Source organism: Saccopteryx bilineata, chromosome X (genome assembly GCF_036850765.1).
Source record: "Saccopteryx bilineata isolate mSacBil1 chromosome X, mSacBil1_pri_phased_curated, whole genome shotgun sequence".
NCBI lineage: Eukaryota > Metazoa > Chordata > Mammalia > Chiroptera > Emballonuridae > Saccopteryx > Saccopteryx bilineata.
This window is the reverse complement of record NC_089502.1, coordinates 108,656,209-108,681,076: the sequence shown is the minus strand read 5'-3', so window position 1 is coordinate 108,681,076 and position 24,868 is coordinate 108,656,209. Positions and strand designations below refer to the sequence as shown.

General features: G+C 50.1%; 1 protein-coding gene across 7 annotated transcripts; it reads left to right on the top strand.

Annotated features, from left to right (window-relative positions):
• The first annotated feature begins 71 nt into the window (after positions 1–71).
• Positions 72–17,395, top strand: IKBKG (inhibitor of nuclear factor kappa B kinase regulatory subunit gamma). Of its 7 annotated transcripts, none has more exons than XM_066250238.1 (11): positions 72–250; positions 1,161–1,275; positions 4,422–4,623; positions 9,375–9,586; positions 10,787–10,905; positions 13,503–13,655; positions 14,588–14,684; positions 15,740–15,883; positions 16,155–16,297; positions 16,503–16,564; positions 16,786–17,395. In XM_066250238.1, the coding sequence occupies exons 3-11, from the start codon at positions 4,437–4,439 to the stop codon at positions 16,923–16,925; spliced, it is 1,257 nt and encodes a 418-aa protein (XP_066106335.1). In that variant the 5' UTR covers positions 72–250; positions 1,161–1,275; positions 4,422–4,436; the 3' UTR covers positions 16,926–17,395. The 7 variants fall into 7 exon arrangements, with proteins under 7 accessions (XP_066106335.1, XP_066106334.1, XP_066106332.1 ...); XM_066250237.1 differs by having other exon boundaries at positions 1,161–1,305; XM_066250233.1 differs by lacking the exon at positions 72–250 and adding an exon at positions 260–741 and having other exon boundaries at positions 1,161–1,305; positions 10,790–10,905.
• The last annotated feature ends 7,473 nt before the right edge of the window (positions 17,396–24,868 follow it).

Genomic DNA, 24,868 nt, shown 5'->3' with positions numbered 1-24,868 from the left:
TGACGGGCTCAGGCTTCAACTGGGACAGCCTCCTTCACGCCTCTTGCCAAACTTCTGGGTAGAGGCGGGGATTGCGTGTTTTACTTCCGGCTCCCACAGCTACGATACCGGAAGCAGGAAGTGGGAATTTCAGCAGCGGGAGAAGGGAAGAACTACCACGGAATCGGGACTTTCTTGGAGCGACGGCCCCGTGGAGCGCTTACTGCCCGTTGCTCCCGCCCTTTTCACGTCGGACCGATTCTGCGGACAGGTGTGGTCCTCTTCCCGAAAGACGGGAAGACAGGGTACCATCAGTGGGCGTTCCGCCTCCTAGATTTCCCCGGACGTCCAGGCTTCCTATTCCTGTTGGGCCCTGGTCCGTTTCTACCACCGCTTCTAGAGCACTGGCTCAGGCGGGGCCGAGGCAGGACCCAGGTTACTTTGGCGGCGAGCGGGACTGTTTCTGCTTGTCCCTCCTCCGCAGAGTTTGACCACACCCCTAGTTCGTGGGTGACTCTTCTAGTACGGAGACATTTTCTGTTTATCAAACTTGACGGCATTTGAGATAGTTACTGGAAATTCTTTAAAAAGGCTCCAGGAGAGTTTGGCAGCTATCTTACCTATGTTCTTCAGTTTGCTCACTTGGCAAAAATGATTAATGTCTACTCGACCTCACACCGTTTCTGTGACACGAGGATGAACGGGTTATCCTGGCATGTTTGAAGAACAGCAAGGAGGCCACTATAGCTCGACAAGAGTGAGGTACTTGTAGAGAAACTGTGGAATATCAGTACAGGATCTTGTAGGCCCTTGTAGGGACCTTGGCTTTTACACGGAGGGCAGTGGGGAGCCATGGTAGGGGTCTGATTAGAGGAGGGATGTGATTTGAATTAATTTTAGGCTGATTTTTCTGGGTGACTGTAGGGAGCAAGGTTAGGAACAGGGTGATCTGTTAGGAGGTTATTATAGTAATCCAAGTGAGTGACGATGGTGCTTTGAGTATTTTGTTAGGAAAAATTTCAAAGACGCATGAAAGTAGAATAGTATAGTAAATTACATGTACCTATTTTCCAGCTTCATCTGTTATCACTCATGGCTAATTTTGTTTAATTTATACTTCTTACAGTCTTCTCTCATTATTATTTTCTTTTTTTTTAAAAAAAAGATTTTATTCATTTTAGAGAGGAGAGACAGAGAGAGAAAGAGAGAGAAGGGGGAGGAGCAGGAAGCATCAACTCCATCTGTGTCTTGACGAGGCAAACCCAGGCTTTCAGACCGGCAACCTCAGCATTCCAGGTCAGCACTTTATCCACTGCGCTGCCACAGGTCAGGCCCATTATTATTTTCAATGACAGCTTTATTGAGATATAATTCACATATCACAAAATTCACCCATTTATTTTTATTTACTTATTTATTTATTTACGTGAGAGGAGGGGAGATAGATTCCTGCATGTGCCCCTACTAGGATGCACTTGGCTACTCCAGTCTGGGGCTGATGCTCGAATCAACTGAACTATCCTCAGTGCCTGGGCTGATGCTCAAAGCAGTCAAGCCATTGGCTGCGAGAGGAGAAGAGAAAGAGAAGGGAGAGAGGGCGGGGAAGGGAAACAGATGGTCGCTTTTTCTGTGTGCCCCTACCGGGGATTGAACCTGGGATATCCACATGGCAGGCTGACGCTGTATCCATTGAGTCAACCAGCCAGGTCAAAAATCACTCATTTAAAGTGTACAATTCACTGCTTTTTAGTATATTCACTGAACTTTACCACCATCACCAGTAATTCCAGAACATTTTTATCATTACAAAAAGAAACCCTGTATCCTTTAGCAATCACCCCCAACACCATCACCCCACCTCTAAATATCCGCAAATGTTTTCTGTCTATACATTTGCTTATTCTGTTTATTTCACATAAATAGGATCATACAATATGTAGTCTTTTTGAGTTGCTTTTTTTTCTTAGCATACTGTTTGCAAGATTTGTCCATGTTGAAGCATGTGTGTGCTAGATTTTGTTTATTCATCATTTGATGGACAGTGGATTGTTTTCACTTTTTGGCTGTTATGAGTAATGTTGCCATGAACATTTGTGTGTAGACATGTGTTTTCATTTCTTTTGAGTATATACCTAGAAGTTCTCCATTATTTTGGAGTGAATTTCAGATATTTCTAAATATCTCAGTATGCTTCTCTAAGAAAGGAGTTTGAAAAAAAAACATAACTACCATACCACTATCACACCCAAAATAGTTAACATTAATTGCTTAGTGTCATCAAATAGATTTGGGATACATTTTGATAGAATTTCCTGATGGGTTATATGTGAGCTGTGAGAGACAGAGAGGCATCAAGGACTCTAAGGAGCCCTGGCCGGTTGGCTCAGTGGTAGAGCGTCGGCCTGGCGTGCAGGAGTCCTGGGTTCGATTCCCGGCCAGGACACACAGGAGAAGCGCCCATCTGCTTCTCCACCCCCCCTCCTTCCTCTCTGTCTCTCTCTTCCCCTCCTGCAGCCGAGGCTCCATTGGAGCAAAGTTGGCCCCGGGCGCTGAGGATGGCTCTATGGCCTCTGCCTCAGGTGCTAGAATGGCTCTGGTCGCAACAGAGCGATGCCCCAGATGGGCAGAGCATTGCCCCCTGCCTGGTGGGCATGCCGGGTGGATCTCGGTCGGGCGCATGCAGGAGTCTGTCTGACTGCCTCCCTGTTTCCAACTTCAGAAAAATACAAAAAAAATAAAGAAAGAAAGAAAGAAAAAAAAAGGACTCTAAGGTATTGTCTTGATAATTGGAGGATGGATTTTCCAATTGAAGATAAGGAAGGCTGTGGGGAACTGGCTTTTGGGGACTGTCAAGAGTACAGTTTTAGAGAGATTAAGTTTGAGAGGACTACTAGTTTCCAGATGGAGATGTTGAGTTTAATATGTAAGTCTGGAGTTCAGGAAAGAGGTCTAATTTTAGGCATCGTCAACATTAAGGTAGGAATTAAAGCTTTGGCACTGGATGGAATTAATAGTGGAGTGAATGGAGATAGAGAAGAGATCCCAGAACATAACCCTGGGGCACCACAGCATGAAGGGGTATGTTGAGGAGGAAGATTCAGTGAAAAGTGAAAGAGATGGAGCATGAGCAGCTACTGAGGTAGAAGGAAAACCAAGAGAGTGGGCTGTTCTAGAAGCTTAGGGAAGGATCAGCGATTGGTCAGATACTGCTGATAGGTCAATGGGGTGTTCGGGGTGTTCAGTGTTATTACAAATATCCAAGTTAGTTTATCTGCTGTTAAAGCCCCCCTCAGCTCAGGCCTGGAAATTTATACTGAGATTGACCTCTTATTCTAGGTTGTCAGTCTTGGGCAGGATTTAAAAGTGCTCCAGGCTGGTGCTGTCCCACATGGCCTACCTCTACTCTAGTTAACAGGGGAATGGGAACAGCTCAGCCTGGCTCTCTGCCTCGCTGCCTTAGGCTGTCAGCCCAGCCCCCACTTTCAGATTTCTCAGCACATATAAGATACCAGCTGTCCCCTTTGGCACCTCACTTCCGGGGAACACTCATCAGGTCTGATTGGTCTCCTTGAAGCCCCTCTTACTAGGTATACTGATTTCCTAGGGCTGCTGTAAGAGGTGACCACAAGCTGGGTGGCTTAAAATAACACAGATCTATCCTTTCCCAGTTCTGAAGGTCAGACATGTGAAATCAAGTATTGGCAGGGCTATGCTCCCGCCGGGGGCTCCAGGGGAGGGTCTTTCCTGCCTCTTCCAGAGTTTGGTGGCTCAAGGCGTTTCGTGGCTTGTGGCCACAGCACTCCATTCTTTGCCTCCACTTTCACATGGCTTTTCCTCTGTGTCGGAGTCTTCTTCTGTTTTCTCTCTTATAAGGCACTTGTCATTGGATTTAGGAACCACCCTAATCCAGGATGATCTCTCCGAATCCTTCACTTAATTATATCTGCAATGACCCTTTATCCAAATAAGGTCGTCCCTACAGGTTTTGGGGTCAGGACATGGACATACCTTGTTGGGGGGCACCTTTCAACTACTATACTAGGGAAGGGGCCAACACCCTCCACTCCTGCTTGGAGATGTGTGCATGGGGTAGGAGTCTGGCACACTGACACTTCCCTCCAAAAGTAATCCTCTCTAATCTCTCCCCTTTGGTGAATAGCTTACAGTCCATAGACAGGTGCTAGACAAGAGTTTATCACTAGTGGACCATGGCCTTTCTAAGTGTCACGTGTGGGCTTGCACCTCCCTTTGGAATGGGAGTATGTGGCACCTCTGAGAAGAAAAGCCCATTTTAACATCTTATTATACTTGCCAATGTGCTTGGCATTTTGCTTAAAGCATGGTTCCAGACTGCTGCACAGATGACACTCCTTGCCCTGCCCTGCAGGATTAGAGAATTCTGCACAGTCTCCTGTGATACCTGTGCTGCCTTTCTCTTCCAGACCTTGACTTGTTGGATGAGCAGGCCCCCCTGGAAGAGTCAGCTGTGTGAGATGGTGCAGCCCAGCGGTGGCCCTGCTGGGGACCAGGACATGATGGGTGAAGAGTCCTCTCTGGGGAAACCGGCCATGCTCCACCTGCCTTCAGAGCAGGGTGCTCCTGAGACCTTCCAGCGCTGTCTGGAGGAGAACCAAGAGCTCCGAGGTGAGGAGTACAGTGGGTGGATGGAGTAGAAAGTCAGGAGACGCAGCCCTCCCGGGGGAAGGCTTATTCTACATACCTGCGCCTCTTTGTGTACTGGGTCGGGGGGTGTGAGAGCCAGCTAGCGGTTCAGGCTCAGTCACCCTCCCTCTTTGTTTTGGGGGCATTCCTTGGAAGCATATTGTGAGGTGGAGATGAATGTGCAGGAAGTTTCTTTAGAATGCTTTGAGGACCTGTGCTGGGGGAAGGGAAGGGAAGGGAAGGGAAGGACAGGAAAGAAGCAGGGGTGGGCAGAGGGAGAAGCTGGACTGCAGTGCAGGCCGCCCCATAGGGAGTTCTGCAGCTGGAGTGACTTTTCCGAGTTGTCCCAAGTGAGGCCTGCGTGGCCAGGCCTTTATGTTTCCATACTGACTAGTCACTAGGGGCTAGCTGTCCTGGGAAGGAGCATGGCATCGGTCTCTTGGGAAGGGGCATGGCCTGCCCTAGGAAGGGTCTGTTGGCTGCTTTGGGAAAAGGAGGAGTATTTGTCTTCTGTCCCTGGGCCAGGTGCCAGGCAGCTCTGTGAAGAGCCCTCAGCAGAAGGCTGTCTTTCGGCAGCCCCCTCCCTGTAAGTGGCTGCTGGGTCAAGTTGTTTTCTGGCCATCCCATCCCTGTCTCCATCACAGCTTGGCTCACTTACCCTCCACATCCTCACCTGTACCAGCGGCAGCTTCTCCAGGTACTGGTGGCTGTTGTGCTGTGCCCCTCAGGGGACTTGGCTGTCCTTGGGTGAGGAACATCTCCCCTACCTACATGTGACCACACCCTCCTCCACTGTGATCATGCCTTGGGGGCTCCAAATCTGGTCCCCTGCTCCTTTGGTACTAGAGTAGCCCCAGATGCATGGGTGATACCTCTAGCTTCTCATTCAATGAGACTTTTTATTTTATTTTTTTAAATTTTTTTATTTTTATTTATTTTTTCTTTTTTTATAAATTTTTATTAATGTTAATGGGGTGACATCAATAAATCAGGGTACATATATTCAAAGAAAACATATCCAGATTATCTTGTCATTCAATTATGTTGCATACCCATCACCCAAAGTCAGATTGTCCTCCGTCACCTTTTATCTAGTTTTCTTCGTGCCCCTCCCCCTCCCCCTCTCCTCCTTCCCTCCCGCGCCCCCCCTCCCCCTCACCCCAGGTAACCACCACACTCTTGTCCATGTCTCTTAGTCTCATTTTTATGAGACTTTTTTTAAAGTGCGCACGGGAGAGGGAGAAGGAGAGGGAGACAGATAGGCAAACAGGACGGGAGAGAGATGAGAAGCATCAGTTCTTCATTGTGGCACCTTAGTTGTTCATTGATTACTTTCTCTTATGTGCCTTGACCGTGGGGGCTACAGCAGACTGAGTGACCTCTTGCTCAAGCCAGCGACCTTGGGCTTCAAGCCAACAACCATGGGATCATGTCGATGATCCCATGCTCAAGTAGGGGACCCCACGCTTAAGCTGGCGAGCCTGTGCTCAAGCTGGATGAGTCTGTGCTTAAGCTGGTGACCTCAGGGTTCAAACCTGGGACGTCAGCATCCCAGGTTGACGTTCTATCCACTATGCCAGTGATTTTCAACCTTTATTTCTCACTCACTCATAAACTAATTACTAAAGAAAAAGGGGCCCTGACCTCTTCTTCCTTAGTAACTAATTTATTTGTGCCATGAGATGAAAATGGTTGTATTTAGTCAGGGGCACTGACCTTAGTAATTAGTGTGTGTTTGTGCCATGAAAAAAAAAAAAGGTTGAAAATCACTGCTCTACGCCACTGCCTGGTCAGCCAGGACAGGCTCAGTGAGACTTGTGTTTCTGCTGTGGGACCTTCTAGATTGCTGAGGCCGGAGCTGCAGGGAGGAGCAGCATGGACTCTGCTGGTGGGTCATGGGGAGCGACTGAGAACACGGCCCCTTTGGCTCATCCCTTGGTTCACGTTGGGAACTTAGGGCTTATGAAGGTCACAGTCACAGTATACACCATATCCTGGCGGATGGTGCCTCACCCTTGGAGTAATTGCCCCCAAGCCAGTGTCTCAGTTGTTTTCAATCAGCCATCCACTGTCCTAGTGGACTGGTGGGTTGTCATGTGACACAACCAGTGGAGACCACAGTCACAGGGCTACTATCCCACCTCTTTTGGGGGATAGTGTGTCCCCTGGTATGATGGTATGTTACGTGGGGCCTTGTGCTGACAAGTTGCATGATCTGTAAGCCTCAGAGTGGTCCTGGTTGAGGTCCTACAGTCAGGGACTAAACGTGTGCCTGGACTATGTCTTTTCTTCTGTTAAGATGACTCACCTTTCCTTCCAGAATGGAAGGGCTCTAGTGTAGTCAGCTTGCCCCCAAGGAGCTGTTTGGGGAGACAGCTCATTCTCCAGAGCTATGTGCGTGGCCTCTGCTCATCCCCAGGAGAACACTCTGGCGAGGGGCACTCAGGTGAGAGTGTGGCAGGCCATCAGCGCCGGATCGTGGCACCCCCAGCTCCTCCACAGGGAGCTTCGGTGCCAGTGGCAGACGGAGGCCTCATGGCTGCATTGGCTCCACGTGTGCTACCTGACCTATGCTTGTGCAGTAGGTTGGCTCCTCATGTTTCTGCTAAATGGGTATTGTGTGTCAGGCCCTGGGCCAAACCCCTGGGGTCCTGAAGGTGTCTGCCCCCCTTAATGCCCATGCTTGTGTCTGTGGAGGAGGGGGCAGGAAGGAGGACAAAGACTGATTGGAATGTTTGGGGAGAAACTTTATAGAGGAAGTTGTATGTACCTGGTGTAGGAGTCCGTTTATGTGACATGTCCAGGAGAGGTGAGTCTGAGAGAGAAACAGAAGTAGTTGCCAGGGCTGGGCAGTGGGGAAGTGACTGCTAGTGGGTAGGGGGTTTCTTTTGGAGGTTATGCAGATGTCCTGAAACTAGATAGAGGTGATGGGTGCACAGCATTGTGGATACATTAAAACCACTGAATGACTGTATGTAGTTGACTCTTGAACAGCATGGGAGTTAGGGGTACTGATCCCTGTGCAGTTGAAAATCTGCGTGTTACTTGACTCACCAAAAACTTAGCTGTAGTTCTCCCTCTGTATCCATGGGGGATTGGGTACAGGACTTCTCCCCACTCTCATGCTAAAATCTGCAGATACTCAATTCCTCCATATAAAAAAGCAGAGAATAATGCATATAGTAGGCTCTCTGCATCCACAGATTTCCAGCCACAGATCCAAAACACCATTTTAATCTGAGATTGGTTGAATCTGTGGATGCAAAACCCAGGAGTACTGAGGGCTTACTTTATAATTACTGAAAGAAATCCACGTACTGCTTGACTGGTGGTAGTGCAGTGCATAGAATGTCGATCTGGGATGCTGAGGACCCAGGTTCGAAACCCTGAGGTCACTGGCTTGAACCCATAGGTCTCTGGCTTGAAGCCTTATGTTGCTGATTTGAGCCCAAGGTCCTTGGCTTGAGCAAAGGGTCACTGGCTCAGCTGGAGTCCCCAGTCAAGGCACGTATGAGAAGCAATCAATGAACAACTAAGGTGCTGCAACTATGACTTGATGCTTCTCATCTCTCTCCCTTTCTGTCTGTCTGTCTGTCTCTAAAAAATAATCCACATAGAAGTGGACTTGAGCAGTTCAAACCTGTGTGGGTCAAGGATCAGCTGTACTTTACAGTGGGTTTGTTAAAACAGTGAATTTGATGTTCTGTGAATTTCACCTCAGTGAAAAAAGAAGTTGTACATGAGCTGAGCCTCGGATGGGGGCTGGGCAGGATTGTGATAGCTGGAGACAGGTCGGGAACAGTGTGCTGGGTGCAGGAGGGCTTTGAGCTCCTGCAGGTGACGAGTCACGCAGGGGCAGTAGGGTGCAGAATGTAACTTTGGAGCCAGGCTCAGAAGCCACTGAAGTTCCAGTGAAAGACTGTCCCATAAGCAGGAACTAGTTAGGTAGTCATGGGTTTTGACCAGAGGGTGACATGAAGCTACTGCTAGCCCCCATCTTAATATAGCTCTGTAGTTGCTAGAACCTTTGCACGTCACTGATCAGTTTTGTCACCCCTCACGGTCTTCTGCTGCCTGGGGTATCCCCTGCGCGTGTGGCTCTTTTTTCCATGACCTCTGCTGATCGTCTGGCGTTTGTAAATGCCCAGCCTTCAGCTGGGTGAGAGCAGGCCTGGCTGTTTCTCCGGTTTGTGTTGTGCACTGGGTACTTTGTCTGCTTTTCTGTTTAACCCTGCTCATCCTGTGAGATGAGTACAGTTGTCTCCGTTGAACATACAGATGAGGACAGTAAGTCTCAGAGAGGTGAGTCATTAGTCCACTTCGATCTTTCTGGCCCTCCCAGGCTGCAGTCAGCAGTGTCACTGGGAAGTTTGCCCTGGTGGCCGTCCCCTGAGTCTGCAGGTAGGTTAGGCCCTCCTGATCCCCAAAACAGTGAGTGGCAGAGTATGCTAGGGCAGGCATGCCTCTGACCCCACCAGAATACAAATGAGTTCCAGAATCACAAAACAGTGACATTTGCTCTACACTTCTAACTGAAGCTGATATGTTCAGTATTTTGTTGGAGAAATTTAGGGGCACGTCATTAGTGTAATCGACTTTGAAAGTGTTTCATGGAATAAAAGTGTCTTGAAGCCATCTCTGTGTGAGAGACGGCATGGCATTATGGGGAGGGCACCGTGACAGACCCAGAAGGGGCTGGCTCACCTCCCCTCTGCTGTCCCCTCTGCCACCAGATGCTATCCGGCAGAGCAACCAGATGCTGCGGGACTGCTGTGAGGAGCTGCAGCGTTTTCAAGGCAGCCAGAGGGAGGAGAAGGAGTTCCTCGTACAGAAATTCCAGGAGGCCAGGAAGCTGGTGGAGAAACTGAATCTGGAGAAGCTTGACCTGAAGAGGCAGAGGGAACAGGCGCTGAAGGAGGTGGAACACCTCAAGCGCTGCCAACAGGTAGCCGAGAGGGCAGGGCAGGCCCTCTCCCAGGAGTGCGTGAGCTAGGGGTTCTGGCCACCTGTGCTACCAGCCGCAAGCGTTCTGAAAACCCACAGGGACATCAGTGTTTCCATATGAGTCCCCAAGAGCGCCCTCAGGAGTGGTGGTTACAGGGGTGCAGAGGGGTCAGGGATGGGGAGGACTGAGTTTCAAGCCTGGACTGGAGCAGCCTGAAGTCACAGGGGACATAGGTCAGGACAGCTTGATGAGGGAGACCAGGCTATTGGGAGTTAGTGCAATATTTTTTTAAGAGAGAGGGGAGGGGAGGGACACAGAGAGAGGCAGACAGGAAGGGAGAGAGATGGGAAGTATCAACTCATAGTTGGGGCATTTTAGTTGTTCATTGATTGCTTCTCATATGTGCCTTGACTGGGGTGGGGGCTCCAGCTGAGCCAGTGACTCCTTGCTCAAGCCAGTGACCTTGGGCTCAAGCTAGTGATCTTGGGCTTCAAGCCAGTGACCTTTGAACTCAAACCAGCGACCATGGGGTCATGTCTGTAATCCCATGCTCAAGCCGGCAACCCTGTGCTCAAGCTGGCAAGCCTGCACTCAAGCTGGATGAGCCCGTACTTAAGCTGGTGCCCTCAGGGTTTCAAGCCTGGGACCTCAGCATCCCAGGTCGATGCTCTATCCACTGCACCACCACTGGTCACGCGATAGCTTTTGAATGTTGTTGCTAGTGGAAGTTTTCTGGAAGCAGTGTTTGTCCATCTTTAGTGGTCCTGGGCCTGTGGAATTGAGCATATACTTTTGTTGCTGTCTTTGTGTCTCGTTTCCCTTGGTATTGAGTCTCAGGAGAGGCTGAGAGACTCCTGGGGAGCTGAGCCCTCTCATGGCCTGGTCATCAGCCTTATGAGTCTTGAAGCCCCTCTGTATTCTGCAGTCCCTGGGTCTCATAATGCGCCATCTATAGAAAGAAGAGGGGCTTGGGAGTATGGGCTCATGGGTCTTGATCCTTTTCCACTGCCTCTGTTATCTTGCTGGGGTCGGGAAACTTCTGGAGGTGAGAGGAGAGATGAGTAGGGGTGCTAAAGGCAGGAGAGAGCCCTCAGGGTGACACATCTTAGCACTCACAGGCTGCCACAGGGTTTGGAGCCTCCGGGGGTGGGCAGCTGGCGAGAAAGCATTGCTGACAGGAAGTGACTTTTTTTCATGTAGCAGATGGCTGAGGACAAGGCCTCGGTGAAAGCCCAGGTGACATCCTTGCTCGGGGAGCTCCAAGAGAGCCAGAGTCGCTTGGAGGCTGCTACCAAGGACCAGCAAGCTTTGGAGGGCAGGTAAGCAGGTGGGAGAGCTCACCCTGGAGGCTGCTGTCCGGGTGCCCGAGCAGAATGAGGCCCTTAGGAACCTTGGGGGTTTCTCTGGGAGAGGGGAGACCGGAGGACTTGGCGAGCACGTGTGTGGGGCGCTGTGGCAGGTGCTGACCTGAGTTGTGAACCGGGTGTCTGGGACCTGGCTCCCAGCAGCACTTCTGTGCTCTCTGACCTTTTGTTGGAGTTTGAATTATTTCTCTAGAGGACATTTGCTGGGGGCGAGAGCACACCCCGTAATCCACAGTAAGCCTCTAGAAGCACCCTCATTGCCCTCAAGGCTGAGATTTATTACAGGGAAAGGGCACACGACATGACAGAAGACACAGCTGGAGAGCCCCAGCCCTTTGGCTCCCTCCCTCTCTTCTTTCTGTGGGAACTTGCCCCTCTTCGACAGCAAAAGTGCATCACTGCAGACCCAAGGAACCCACTTGAGACCCAGCACTCTGAGTTTTATCGGGGGCTGGTCATGTGAGCCCCCTGTGCTGGGCACGGGCCAAATTTCCTGACTCCCAGAGGAAAGCGGGTGCTCCACATAAATCACGCTGTTGTGCAGACGGTCCGGGCACAGGGCCCACTGTTACCAGGAGGGAAAGTGTCCTGTCGGCCAGGGGACTTGCACAGCCCACTGCCCAGGTGCCACCTGAGGGCCAACCTTGCCAGTGACTCTTCTGAAGCTGGCCTCCTCAGGCCTGCCTGTCACTCTTTTCTGCAAAGGGTGTTTCTCATATGGCCGGTCATTGGGTCAGAGGGCACGGGTGTTTCTGTGGTTCCCATGCCTCCCAGCTGCTGCCCTCCAGAAGGATGTCCCACTGACGGGTGGCCCAGCTCTCCCAGGGCAGTAGGTGATCAGGGTGCTTTGGGTGATGTCAGGGGCACCTTCCCGAAAGAGGCAAGAGGAGCAGTCAAGGGTTCCCCCCTCCCATTATCAGAGCGAAGTGGAGGGCAGTATGAACGTGCTTCCATCTAGAAATCAGTGCGAGAAAAGGCGTCGGAAGGCTGAGCCTCACTGTCTCTGGCTGGTTACATTCTGATGTTTTCTCCTGTATACTCTGCTATACTTCCATGTTTCTAAAATCACATGGTGTTTATAGGACAGTGTGGAATCTTTCTTGCCTAACCGTTTTCTGTGTACATAAAAGAAGCTGCTGGATGGTTTATGCTGTCAGTGCAGTTTTGCAGCTGACTTGGGTCAGTAAAGCACCCTGCAGGGCATTTGTTCTGGCAGTTGTAGGCTCGTAGGCAGCATCTCCTCCTGTCCTTCCCCCATGTCACTGAACATAGAATTGCTGAGCTGGGGTGCTCAGACTGCAAAGCCTTGCTTGTATCTCAGATCATTCAGTGTGACCATTTAAATGACTTCAAACTTTATACACATGGCTGCCCTTGAGCCCCTGGCCTGTCACATTGGAATGGCCCTCCCCCTGTTTCCAGGCCCCTGGCAGGCAGTAGTTGCCTCTGGTCATGATGACAGCACCTAACCTATCCAATCACAGGTGGAAATGTGTGTTTAATATATTTAGTCAGGTGTGAAAAAAGAGACCAGGGAAAACTCCCAGTTACTCCCCCCACCTGGAAACACTCACCATTGCCTTCCCAGTGGGGACTGAGGAAGGCCTCAGGACAGCAGGGTGACACACACGGCTGGGAGCAGGAACAGGAGGTTTAGGGGGGAGAGTGGGGACGGGAGACTGGGGGCTGTGGGGGCACATGGGGCCTGGATCATAAGACTAAGGGCTGTGGGCCGGTCGTGGGGAGAACAGATGAGCTGTTGCCGTGCGAGTATGGAGGAAAGAGGAATGCCCTGCCAAGGCTCTCGCCGTCTCACCAGCAGGTGGGGGAGGCTTTCCCCACACGTGTGGACATTTGGATCTCCAAGTGAGCCACTGAGGTGGGCCAGCCACCTCCTGCCACTTCTAGAACAGTGACTGGGAGGGAAGGAAGTGTCTGGGCACACTGGCCTGCCTCCCCTCCAGCTGCACCGCCCCATTTGTCAGACTCCCCCTCACCTTCTAGAATTGGCCTATCTTTGCTGGCTGCCTCCACTTCCTCTCCTCCCAGTCTCTCTGGACCGCTTCACTGAGACTGCTCTGGCCAGGGCCCTCAGCATCCACCTGTTGAAACCTAACGGGTGTTTCCTGGGGGCTCCTCTACCCTGGCCCCAGCAGCGTTCTCTTCTGGGACCACCTCCTTCACCTTTGAAGGAGCTTCTATAATGGATGTCATCAGCCTGAACCCGAGCCCCAGATCTCCGTGCCACCGGCACTTGGTTGCTGGCCAAGCCCCTGCGTTGACATAAACACGTCGCCATTACCTAGTCCCTGTGTCCAGTGACAATGGCTCACCCTCTCTCACACTGTTTTGGCTCTGCATCGACAGGATATTTGAACTACGATTTCTCCCCATGTGCTGCTCCCAGTGCCCACCCTCTTCCTGTGGACTGCAGAGCTAGTGCTCTCTGGCTCCCACTTTCCTTCTGCTGGCAGTCCTCAGCAGAGCAGGGATCCCGCGAATACCCCTGCTCCTGCTCGGGCCCTGCTGTGACCTCCCGTTCTCCGTGCCAGGGCGCGGGCAGCCAGCGAGCAGGCCCGGCAGCTGGAGAGCGAGCGGGAGGCGCTGCAGCAGCAGCACAGCGTGCAGGTGGACCAGTTGCGCATGCAGAACCAGAGCATGGAGGCTGCCCTGCGCATGGAGCGCCAGGCCGCGTCTGAGGAGAAGTGAGTGGGAGCCTGTCACGGGAGGGATGGAGACCAGAGGGCTGTCGGTGGCTTTCTGCCCTTGGAGTCCTTCTAGGGACTGTCTGTGGCTGAGGGCCGATTCGGTCCCTTACGATTATCACACCCAAATGACTCATCTTTGAAACTACAATACTCTCCATTCTCCAGTCCACATTCAGACTCCACTGTTTGGCCCACATGTTAATAGCATTTGTTTTAGGATTCTTCATTCCTTTTTTGGTGTGCCTGTGGAGTCTCCTTTAGTCTAGATTAATCCTGCTTTTCTGTGTTTTCATGAAGTTGACTTTAAAGGAATACAGGACTATTCCATTTTGTCTGTCTATCTATCTATCATCTATCTATCTATCTATCTATCTATCTATCTATCTATCTATCTATCTATCTATCTAGGGCAGTGATTCTTAACCTGTGGTTCGCGACCCCGGCAGGGGTCGAACGACCAAAACACAGGGGTCGCCTAAAGCCATCGGAAATACATATTTTATTTAAAAATGTATTGTATAATAAATATGTATTTTCCGATGGCTTTAGGCGACCCCTGTGTTTTGGTCGTTCAAATGTATTGTATAATAAATATGTATTTTCCGATGGCTTTAGGCGACCCCAGTGTTTTGGTCGTTCGACCCCCGCCAGGGTCGCGACCCACAGGTTGAGAACCGCTGATCTAAGGGCTGGTCCATTTTATTATAAAAAATTTTTTTCATACTTCAAGAAATGTTAGTTTTAAGGAAAATGATGATAATTATTTAGCCAAGCATGCGTTGGAGCTGATGGCCTTTTTAAAGAAGCACATGCCCCCTGGGAGCACCCCTCTGGTTTATGGAAGAAAGAGAGGGTGGAGTTGGAAGTAGGAGAAGCTGTGGCTGGAGCAGGACGACGTGATTTCTCCAGCAAAAGCTCCTTTTTCTTAGGCGGAAGCTGGCCCAGCTACAGGTAGCCTATCATCAGCTCTTCCAAGAATACGACAACCACATCAAGAGCAGCATGATGAGCAGTGAGCGAAACCGAGTGAGTATGGCCGAGACGACCCGGGACTGCCTGGGACCAAGCTGGCCCTGGTTCCTCTCCCGTGGGGCCTGCTCTCCCAAATTCGAGGATATTGGCTTTTGGGAGGGATACTCGACTTGTCCTAGAATTTTGTCAGAGCTGCAGTGTGATGGCTCACGGCAGGCCACAGGGAAATGGGGACACTTGGGCTGTACTGCTTGCTGCTTATGGTGGCCTGGGATGGGTCATCTTGCTAGCCATTACCAGTTTGGCTCCTGGCTCGGGTTTCCCCAGGAATGTTTCCATCCCAGTGTTGAAGTTGGCTGGGAGCCCCGTTTCTAGTTTGTCCTTATTAGACTTATACCGGGATCACTTTCTAGTGATCACACTTTAAGAAGCAGTTCGTCAAACATGAAAGTACCCAAAGGATAACGGTAGAGCCTGAAACCTGTTACAAAGTGTTAATTACAAAATGATGGTCCTTTGATCTCCAGAGGGGAAGGCTGGGAGTGTGTGTGTGTGTGTGTGTGTGCGCGTGCGCGCGCTTGCGCATCTGTGTGTGTGTGTGTGAGTACATCTTTACATGTGTCTATCTGTACGTGTGCGCGCGCGCATGTATTTGTGCTGTGTCTGAGTGCACCTGTGTGTGTGTGTTGAGTGTATCTGTGTATGGGGTGTCTGTGAGGGATTAGCAGACTTATCAGAGGGCAAAGTGGAAGCCTCGATGGGGTTCGGCTTGGCGGGAATGTATTGGAGTGGTAGTTTGGGAGTGGACAGCTTCAGGAGGGAGTGTGGCCTCTGTCTTTTGAAGGGTTGGAGGATGGCTGTGTAACTGGGGGTTCTGGGAAGGGGATGCCGGCCTGGGTGGAAGGTTGTGCTGATGATCTCAGATGTCTTCAGCCTCCACCTTTCCTGTGCTCTGCATATACTGACATCTTGTGGTTGGCGGGCCAGCTGGGTCCAATCTTTTGCTCCTCTTGGTTCTTCTCATCTGAAGTAGCAGCCAGCCCATAGGTGGCATGACCCCAGCCCTGGGCTAGCTTAGGCTTCGTCAGTTCTCCCTTGCCCATTCCTAGGGAATGCAGCTGGAAGATCTCAAGCAGCAGCTCCAGCAGGCCGAGGAGGCCCTGGTGGCTAAGCAGGAAGTGATCGACAAGCTGAAAGAAGAGGCTGAGCAGCACAAGACTGTGATGGAGACCATTCCAGTGCTGAAGGCCCAGGTGAGGCTCCCCTCTGTGGCCTACGTGCGGGTGAGCAGAAGAGGCCCGCTGGTGCTGGGATCTGGCGCGTCTCTGGTGTCGTTCTGCAGTGCCTTATCGGAAGCTCTTTGAGCCCCTAGCGCTGTTCCTTCTCAGTGCACTTGGGGTGACTCTGTGTCATGGGCTCTGGAAAGGTGGGAGTGGGCTCTGCCTCGCCTGCTGGTACCCAGCATGGAGTGTCCAGTGCGAGGCTGATGGGTGGTGGCCATGTCCCCCTCTGTGGCTTTGCCAGGCGGATATCTACAAGGCGGATTTCCAGGCTGAGAGGCAGGCCCGGGAGAAGCTGGCCGAGAAGAAGGAGCTCCTGCAGGAGCAGCTGGAGCAGCTGCAGCGGGAGTATAGCAGGTTGAAGGCCAGCTGTCAGGAGTCGGCCAGGTAGGCCTTGGAGCGCACGCCCCATGCACAGGGGACAGGTGCTGTGGTGGCTGCAGTAGTAAGCACAGGAGACGGTGCTCCTGGCTTGTCAGGGTAGAGCGAGCTGGCCCTCCTCCCCTCCTGCTGCCCCTGTCTTCCCATCAGCTTTGTCTACCACTCAGAGCTTAGCTTGCACATACTGATTGGATGGTGTCTCTTTTTGAAGGATTGAAGATATGAGGAAGCGGCACGTAGAGGTCTCCCAGCCCCCCTTGGCCTCTGCCCAAAGTGAGTGAGCTGCAGGCACTGCGTGGGGCCTGGGCGGTGGGAGCGTGCAGTGACTGCCCCTCGTCTCCGTCCCCCCCCCCGGGCTGGGGGGGTTCTAAAGGGAAGGTGCTCGTGGTGGTGACCCTGGTCGTAGCATCTGATGGTCCCATCAAGTCTCAGTACTTCATGTCCGCTTCCCTCCCTGCAGTCTGTGCTATAACTGGTGCCTGTTCTCTTTGCAGCTCAGTCCTTTCACCTGGCCTTGCCCAGCCAGAGGCGAAGCCCCCCAGAGGAACCACCTGACTTCTGTTGTCCCAAGTGCCAGTATCAGGCTCCTGATATGGACACCCTACAGATACATGTCATGGAGTGCATTCAGTAGGGCAGCCTGCAGTGACCAGCACAGGACAGTGCAATCTGTGCTTTCCTCTCCTGCCTGCCTAGTCCTGAGTTACAGGCTAGGTGACAAAGAACAGGACACTTTGAGCCCCAAGAGCTGGCTGCAGGGACTTTACGCTTCAGCTCTCCGTCTGCTGGTTTGCCTCTTTTAGGGTACATAGAGTCCCAGCTAGACCCGATGCTCTGCTCTTTTTGTTCATTCTGTCTGCTTGCCTCTGGGGCTCCCTCTTCTTCCTCCTCCACTGGGGAAGTCAAGAACTAAGGCCAGGCCTGTCAGAGAGAACTGCTTCCCAGCCTGAGACGGGAGGGGCCCTTCCTTCTGGCCCAGCTCCAGCACACTGTGGTGCTGGCACACGCGTGGGTCGTATGCTATTCCATTGGGAGGCTGCACCATGGCATTTGGGTTGTCGCCAGTCTTTTTTATTGTCATAAATAATGCTGTAGTGAAATATCCATGTGCATCAATCTTGTGTGTCTTTGGGTCAGGTTCTTAGAAACAGCTGCACTGAGCATCATCAGCAAATGGGGTAGATGGTGCTGGTGCCCCTGATGTGGTTTCCTGCTCTCTCATTCCCCATCGCCTCGCCTCAGTGACGAGTGTCAGCCTGTGGGCTTTTGCCACCTGCCGGGCATGTATTCTATTAAGAATGAGCTTGAGCCTCACTAGGCAGTGGTACAGTGGATAGTGTGTTGGACTGAGACGTGGAGGACCCAGGTTCGAAACCCTGAGGTCGCTGCTTGAGCATGGGCTCATCCAGCTTGAGTGCGGGGTTGCTGGCTTGAGTGTGGGATCATAGACATGACCCCGTGGTTGCTGGCTTGAGCCCAAAGGCCGCTGGCTTGAGCCCAAAGGCCGCTGGCTTGTGCAAGGGGTCACTCACTCTGCTGGAGCCCCTTGGTCAAAGCACATGCGAGAAAGCAATCAATGAACTAAGATGCTGCAACGAAGACTTGGTGCTTCTTATCTCTTTCCCATCCAGCCTGTCTGTCTCTGTCTGTCCCCCTCTCTGTCTCTCTTCTGTCACACACACACACAAAGGAATGAGCTTGAACATCTTTCAGAGTTTCAGAGGTCCTTTCACTCCTGGCGTGAATGGCTTGTTTGTATTTTTTGCCCTTTTTTCTCTTGGGCTGCTAGTCTTTTGTTTCTCTGTTTGTAGGACCTCTTTGGTCACTAGTGGGATCAGCTCTTCCGTGTGATGGAAATTGCAACAATCTTTTCCTACTGTGACTTCATACTAGTGTGTTTTGGACTTAAAGTTTGTTATCTTTGTGAAGTCACATTTACCCACCTTCACTTCACTGCTTTGGGTTTGAAGTTGTGGCCACCTCGTGGTGACGGGGGATGCTTCCCACAAGTAAACTTTCCCTTTCCCAACACTGAGGCATGCTCTTATTCTCCCCAAGAGCATTGCCACCCAGCGTGAGTGGTGGTGGTGGTGTTCATCCCATTCCAGAAGTTTGTGGTGCTGTCCTTGCACCAGCCCCAAATGCCCTGGCTTTGTGAATGGAAGCCACTTGGCAGTGACTGGCAGATTATGAACACCAGAAGACTCCTGCTTGTTGCTTAGCAAGATGTATTTCTTAGGATGTCAAAGCCATGGGTGTTAACCTGCAATGTTATAAAAAGACATTGGAAATGGAGGAAGAATGTGCATCATTTATTTCTGGCTGCCCTGGCCCTTGATCTTGCCTTCCTCCAAGCTCTCTGGGGAGGAAGGGGGTGCTGCAAGTCCTTCCCTGGGCTTTCAGGGTTTTCTGCTACTTGACAGTAGCTGACCAGAAGTAGGATGCAAGTCTGGTGCTGGAAGATGGCCAGCAGCCCATTCTGAATACAAGCCTGGGCTGGGGTGTTTCCTGGCCTCTCCAGGGGTGGGAGTGACTTCCATTTCCTGAAGTCTAGGTGTCTAAGTGTACTACTTAGGGAAAAAAAATTAAAGGAGCAGTCAACTTCTCCACCCATGGGTGCTGCACTTAAATCCTAATCCTGCAGTTTTTCTCAAGAGCACTTTTAGTTTTGGGTGATGTATTAGCTTCTCATGGCTTCTGTAACAAATAACCACAAACTCGGTGGCTTGAACACCAGGAATTTATTCTTCCAGTTCTGGAGGCCAGAAATCTGAAATCCATTCTGGGCAGGGTTGGTTCCTTCTGAAGAATCAGTTCCAGGGCTTTCTCCTAGCTTCTGGTGGCAGCCCTTAGTGTTCACGGGCTGGTAGATGTGTCCCTATATTCCCTGTCTCCATGGTTACATGGCTTCTTTGACTGACCATGTCTTCTCTTCCATCTCTTATAAGGACACAAGTCATTGGATTTAGGACTAACCTCTACCATCCAGGAGGATCTCATCTCAAGATCCTTCATTACATTCACAAAGACCATTTGTTCAGATAAGGTCACATTCACAAGTTCTGGGAGTCAGGATGTGTGCATATCTTTTGGGGCCACCATTCAACCGAATATGGGGGCGTCTTCTGGAGTCTGCAGGTTAGGACAAGTGCAGTCACAGGCAGGCATCTCCAGGACCTGCTGCTATGTTAGAGGGCATGTTCCCCAGGGCGATGGTGCCACCAGGCCGCAGAGGCGCAGGGTGCTCTGTGACGGGGAAAGCCGGAGTGGTGTGGGCAGGCTGTTGCAGGCATGGGGACTGTTGTTCTTCAGGACTCTTGTGTCCAGCAGGTCGCCGCTGCTGGAACCAGCAGATGTGGGTGGGGAAAGGGGTTGGCTGCAGTGCGATGGAGCTGTTGGGCCGCCTGTGCCCTGGGTGGGCTCCTGGCTGTCTAGGGATGCGCTTTCCGCTTCGAAGAGGGTAAACAGGTCTGTAGGAACCCTTCTCTGACCAGCTGTCTCTGTTGAAAAGGGCTTGAAAGAAAGGTGAGAGACACTCTGTTCCTGGGGAACTTTTCCCTCAGGCTCTGGTGGTGGCACCCATGTGGGCTACACAGCAGCGGCAGCGGCAGGGAACTTTATAAGTGTTCCTGCCTGGACCCTGGACCACCTGAGTCAGCGTCTGGGTGTGGCACTGGGCAGTGGCTGGGGACCACTGCTCTTTGAGCCTTCTCTTCTGCCTCCTTCCTTCCTTAGGGCCAACTCTACATTCCACACCAGAGATTTTAAAGCAGGCTGTTTGCTCAGTAGAGAGGGATTCTGCTTTCTTCTTTCCGGCTTTACTTAGGTTGGGCTTTTGGGACAAGGGGTGGGATTTCTCCTGTGAGAGAAGTACCTGCCTGCCTGTTAGCTATGGCCCCTGGCTTTCCGTGCCTGTGGGTTTGGGAGGTAGAGATAGATAGCTAGAAGCATGAAGCATATCCTGCCAGAACCTGTTCCCCGTTGCTCACAAAGGCACCCCCTCTGTTACCGGCTGCTTGATCCTCAAGAAAAATCCAGATGGCCAGTAAAATAAGCACAATAAGAAAGCATTTCTCTTTCACTAGTAACTAAAACAACACAGACTCCAGCTAAACAAAAATAAATATTTTTTTAAGTGCGAAGGGCGGGGAGATAGACTCCCATGTATGCCCTGACAAGGATCTACCTGGCAACCCCTGTCTTGGGCTGATGCTTAAATCAATTGAACTATTTTTAGCACCTGAGGCTGACACACTTGGACCAACGGAGCTACCCTCAGGGTCCGGGGCCAACCCTCAAGCCAGTTGAGCTACTGGCTGTGGGAGGGGAAGAGGGAGAGAAGGGCGAGAGGGTAGGGAAGAGAAGCAGATGGTTGCTTCTTTTATGTGCCCTGACTGGGAAATGAACCCAGGATGTCTATATGCCAGGCTGACACACTATCCACTGAGCCAACCGGCCAGGGCCAAAAATTAATTTCAAAGTACAAGAAATGATGACTCCAATGCCTTGCTGACAAGGTGCAGGGCACAGGTCTGTGATGCCACTCTTGTGTGGACTGGTTTGGCAGGATGGAACAAGCTCTGGGAAGCATCCTCAGCCTGTGGAAGAGACAGGTACACACAGTGACTGGCGTTGTAGAGGCACTCACTGCACCGTCGTTTGTAGCCACGGGAAGTTGTGAAAGAAGAGGCTACACTTCTGGACCACATGGGCCTGTGCAGCCATGGGGGTGAACATCTTGAAATATGGAACACACTGTAGCATGTTGGTGTGAAAAAGCCAGTAGACAAAATTATGTATAAGGGCCTGGCCAGGTGGTTGCACAGTGGATAGTGTGTCAACCTGGGACACTGAGGACCCAGGTAGAAACCTGAGGTTGCTGCCTTGAGTGTGGTCTTATTCGGCTTGAGTGTGGGATCATAGACATGACCCCATGGTTGCTGGCTTGAGCCCAAAGTCACTGGCTTGAAGCCCAAGGTCGCATGATTGAGCAAGGGGTCACTGGCTTGGCTGGAGCCCCGCGGATAAGGCACGTGTGAGAAGCAATCAGTGAACAATGAAAGTGCCACAGCTATGAGTTGATGTTTCTCATCTCTCCCTTCCCGTCTGTCTCTTGTAAAAAAAAAAAAATGTATAAGATATGACTGTAGTAAAAAAGTAAAAACTCCTGACCTGTGGTGGCACAGTGGATAAAGCGTCGACCTGGAAATGCTGAGGTTGCCGGTTCGAAACCCTGGGCTTGCCTGGTCAAGGCACATATGGGAGTTGATGCTTCCAGCTCCTCCCCCCTTCTCTCTCTCTCTCTCCTCTCTCTCTCTCCTCTCTAAAATGAATAAATAATAAAAAAAAAAAAGTAAAAACTGCTGATGCATACCCTGCTACCATTTGGGTGGGAAAATGATATTGTCATTGTACTTTCCAAAGAAAAACACCTTTTCTCTTAGGATTACAAACTGCAGTATTTATGTATGAAATTGTATGATGCTTTATTAAGTGAGCTATGAGAGCATTCACAATTTTTTTAATATAAAGGTTTGTTTAACATTAGGAGTATCTGCTCTTTGAATTCTTGGTAAAACTGCTTAGACTTAATGGATTTCATGTGGGTAAGAGTAGATTTTAAACCACTGATTCAGTTTTCCTTGAAATTCATTTTAGTTCTCAGTATTTTTATTTATTTAATTTATTATTATTATTATTATTATTATTATTTTTTAATTTTTAGTGCATGAGAGAGAGAGACAGACAGACAGGAAGGGAGAGATGAGAAGCATCAACTGTTGTGGTACCTTGTTTATTCACTGCTTTCTTATATGTGCCTTGACAGGGGGGCTCCAGCTGAGCCAGTGATGCCTTACTCAAGCAAGCAACCTTGGGCTCAAGCAAACTTGGGCTTCAAGCCAGCGACCTTTGGGCTCAAGCCAGCGACCAGGGGGTCATGTCTATGGTCCCACACTCAAGCTGGTGACCCTGTGCTCAAGCTGGTGATCCCACGCTCAAAATAGATGAGCCCACACTCAAGGTGGCAATCTTGGATTTTGAACCTGGGTCTTCAGCATCCCAGGCCGATGCTCTATCCACTGCACCAACATCTGGTCAGGAGTATTTTTATTTCTTAAGTTATACTTTCCTAGCACAATATTCAGTTAATCACTTTTCAAATTTACTGCAATAAATTTATTGTCACTTAAAGATCTCGGCTATACTTGTATTATATATTTTTTACTCCTGGCATTTCTATTCATAATGTCTAACTTAAAAAAATTAATCTCTCCAGGTGTTTGCCTAGTTTTCTTCTCTTTTCAAACATGTCTGGGGAATCCTTTTAAAAATGTTCCGTAATTTCTATATTAATTTTTTTAATTCTCACTTTTATTTCTTTTTCTCTAAATTAAATTTAGAGAGGTGTGGGGGAGGAGTGGGAAGCATCAACTCATAGTAATAGTTGCTTCTCGTATGTGCCTTGACTGGGCAAGCCCAGGGTTTTGAACTGGTGACCTCAGCATTCCAGGTCAACACTTTATCCACTGCGCTACCACAGGTCAGGCAAGTCTCATTTTAAAAATACCTGTTTTATCTAATTTTTCTGGCTTTAGTCAGCTCTTTTTATAATGTATATAGACTTGGAGGCTTAGCTCATTTCTTTTTACTCATTGTTTGATTGTTTACTTATTTAAGGCTTCAAAACTTTAAATTCCCCTCTCAGAACCACTTAAATCACATTCAACAAGTTTTCATAATTCTGTCTATGGGTGTAACTTAAAGAAGTGCATTTTACTGTTCATCTTGGAGGGACGTGGGTAAAAGTGTTTACTCTGGTTAATGAGGCGTGTACGATAGTTCAGGTAGTTAGAACTTGGGAGAAACAACACTGGAGGATTGCTAGAAAGGCAGTCTAGGGGAGGAGTATATTAATGGACTTCCCAGAATGGGCCCATGGAGTGTGGAAATGAGCATCCTTATGAATGTTCATCAGCGTGTATCCACCACAGAAGAGGCTTTCAGTAATCAGCTGGAAAAGATGAGCAGCTCTGTAAATGGCAGTCAGCTTATTTCCCAACCTGCGGCAGGCAGCCTGTTTTCCTCTGTGGAATAGACGCTTTTCCTGTATATGTGTCTGCCCTCCTCACCACCATGGTGGTTTTTTTTTTTTTTTTTTGTATTTTTCTGAAGCTGGAAACGGGGAGAGACAGACAGACTCCCACATACGCCCGACTGGGATCCACCCGGCACACCCACCAGGGGGCAACGCTCTGCCCACCAGGGGGCGATGCTCTGCCCCTCCGGGGCGTCACTCTGCTGCGACCAGAGCCACTCCAGCGCCTGGGGCAGAGGCCGAGGAGCCATCCCCAGCGCCCGGGCCATCTTTGCTCCAATGGAGCCTTGGCTGCGGGAGGGGAAGAGAGAGACAGGGAGGAAGGAGAAGGGGAGGGGTGGAGAAGCAGATGGGCGCCTCTCCTGTGTGCCCTGGCCGGGAATCGAACCCGGGACTTCTGCATGCCAGGCCGACGCTCTACCACTGAGCCAACTTAGGTCACCTTATCTGATAAGGAATCATAATCAGCTGAAATGTGGGCTGAGGACAAACTACATGGATTGGATAATGGAGGAAAATATCAACTATGGTGTATCGCAAATTTTAAAACCTTATATTTCCTGCTGTTTCAACACCCACACAAACAACACATGGGCATCTCCCAAGGCAACCAGGTGTACCAGTAGGATAAGGTTGGCCCCTGCCATAAATTTCTTTTCCTACCTGCCCCTTACCTTATGTAACCTAGTAGCATTCAAACACACCAATGAAATCCCCTTGAGCTTTTTGTTGTGTACGACACCCTGACTCCCAGTAAAGTTGCTTGCCCACTGGTCCTCTATTCCTCTCTGTTCCCCACTGGCTTGGTTGAGCCCACTCACTTGGTGTTCCCTCCTATGTCACTCCTTGGCATGCAATGCAGTCACTCTGTCTCTCTGGATCTGTAGTATAATCGTTTCTTGTTTTTTTTTTTTGTTGTTTTTTTTACCTGTGTCTGTCCTATGTCCCCTCTGATGGCTATACCTGACTAACCATCAAGGAAAAAACAAACATGCAGCTGTATGTGTAATTGCAGAAGTGAAGACTGCAGTAAGTCATGCCTATTTTACCTCATTGTTACTTGGCACATTTTTATTTGTGTTAGCCAATTCCTTTCCTACAAAGAATTTTGAGGATGCACCAAAATAATATTTGTAAGGCATTCCATAAATCTTTGTTCCTGTTTTATGAAATGCTTTTCCTTCAGAAATATGTAAATCTTCCACAATTTACCTGAATGGCACTGCCTGAAATTCAGTCCTTGACCCAGTACTATGAAATTGATGGCTTTGGTGGCACTGAGCAAGGTACTGTGTGGCTCTTATGTCATTTAATATACCAGATGTTTTCCTATTTGTTTTAATGGTGAAAGTTTAGGTTTTAAGTCACCTGGTCTTTTTCTGATTCTGTGCATAATGTATAATGTTTTTATCAGGCAAGTGCTGAGCCCAGAAAATCATAAACCACAAACATATTTCATTTTGTACAGTATGTGGTATCCT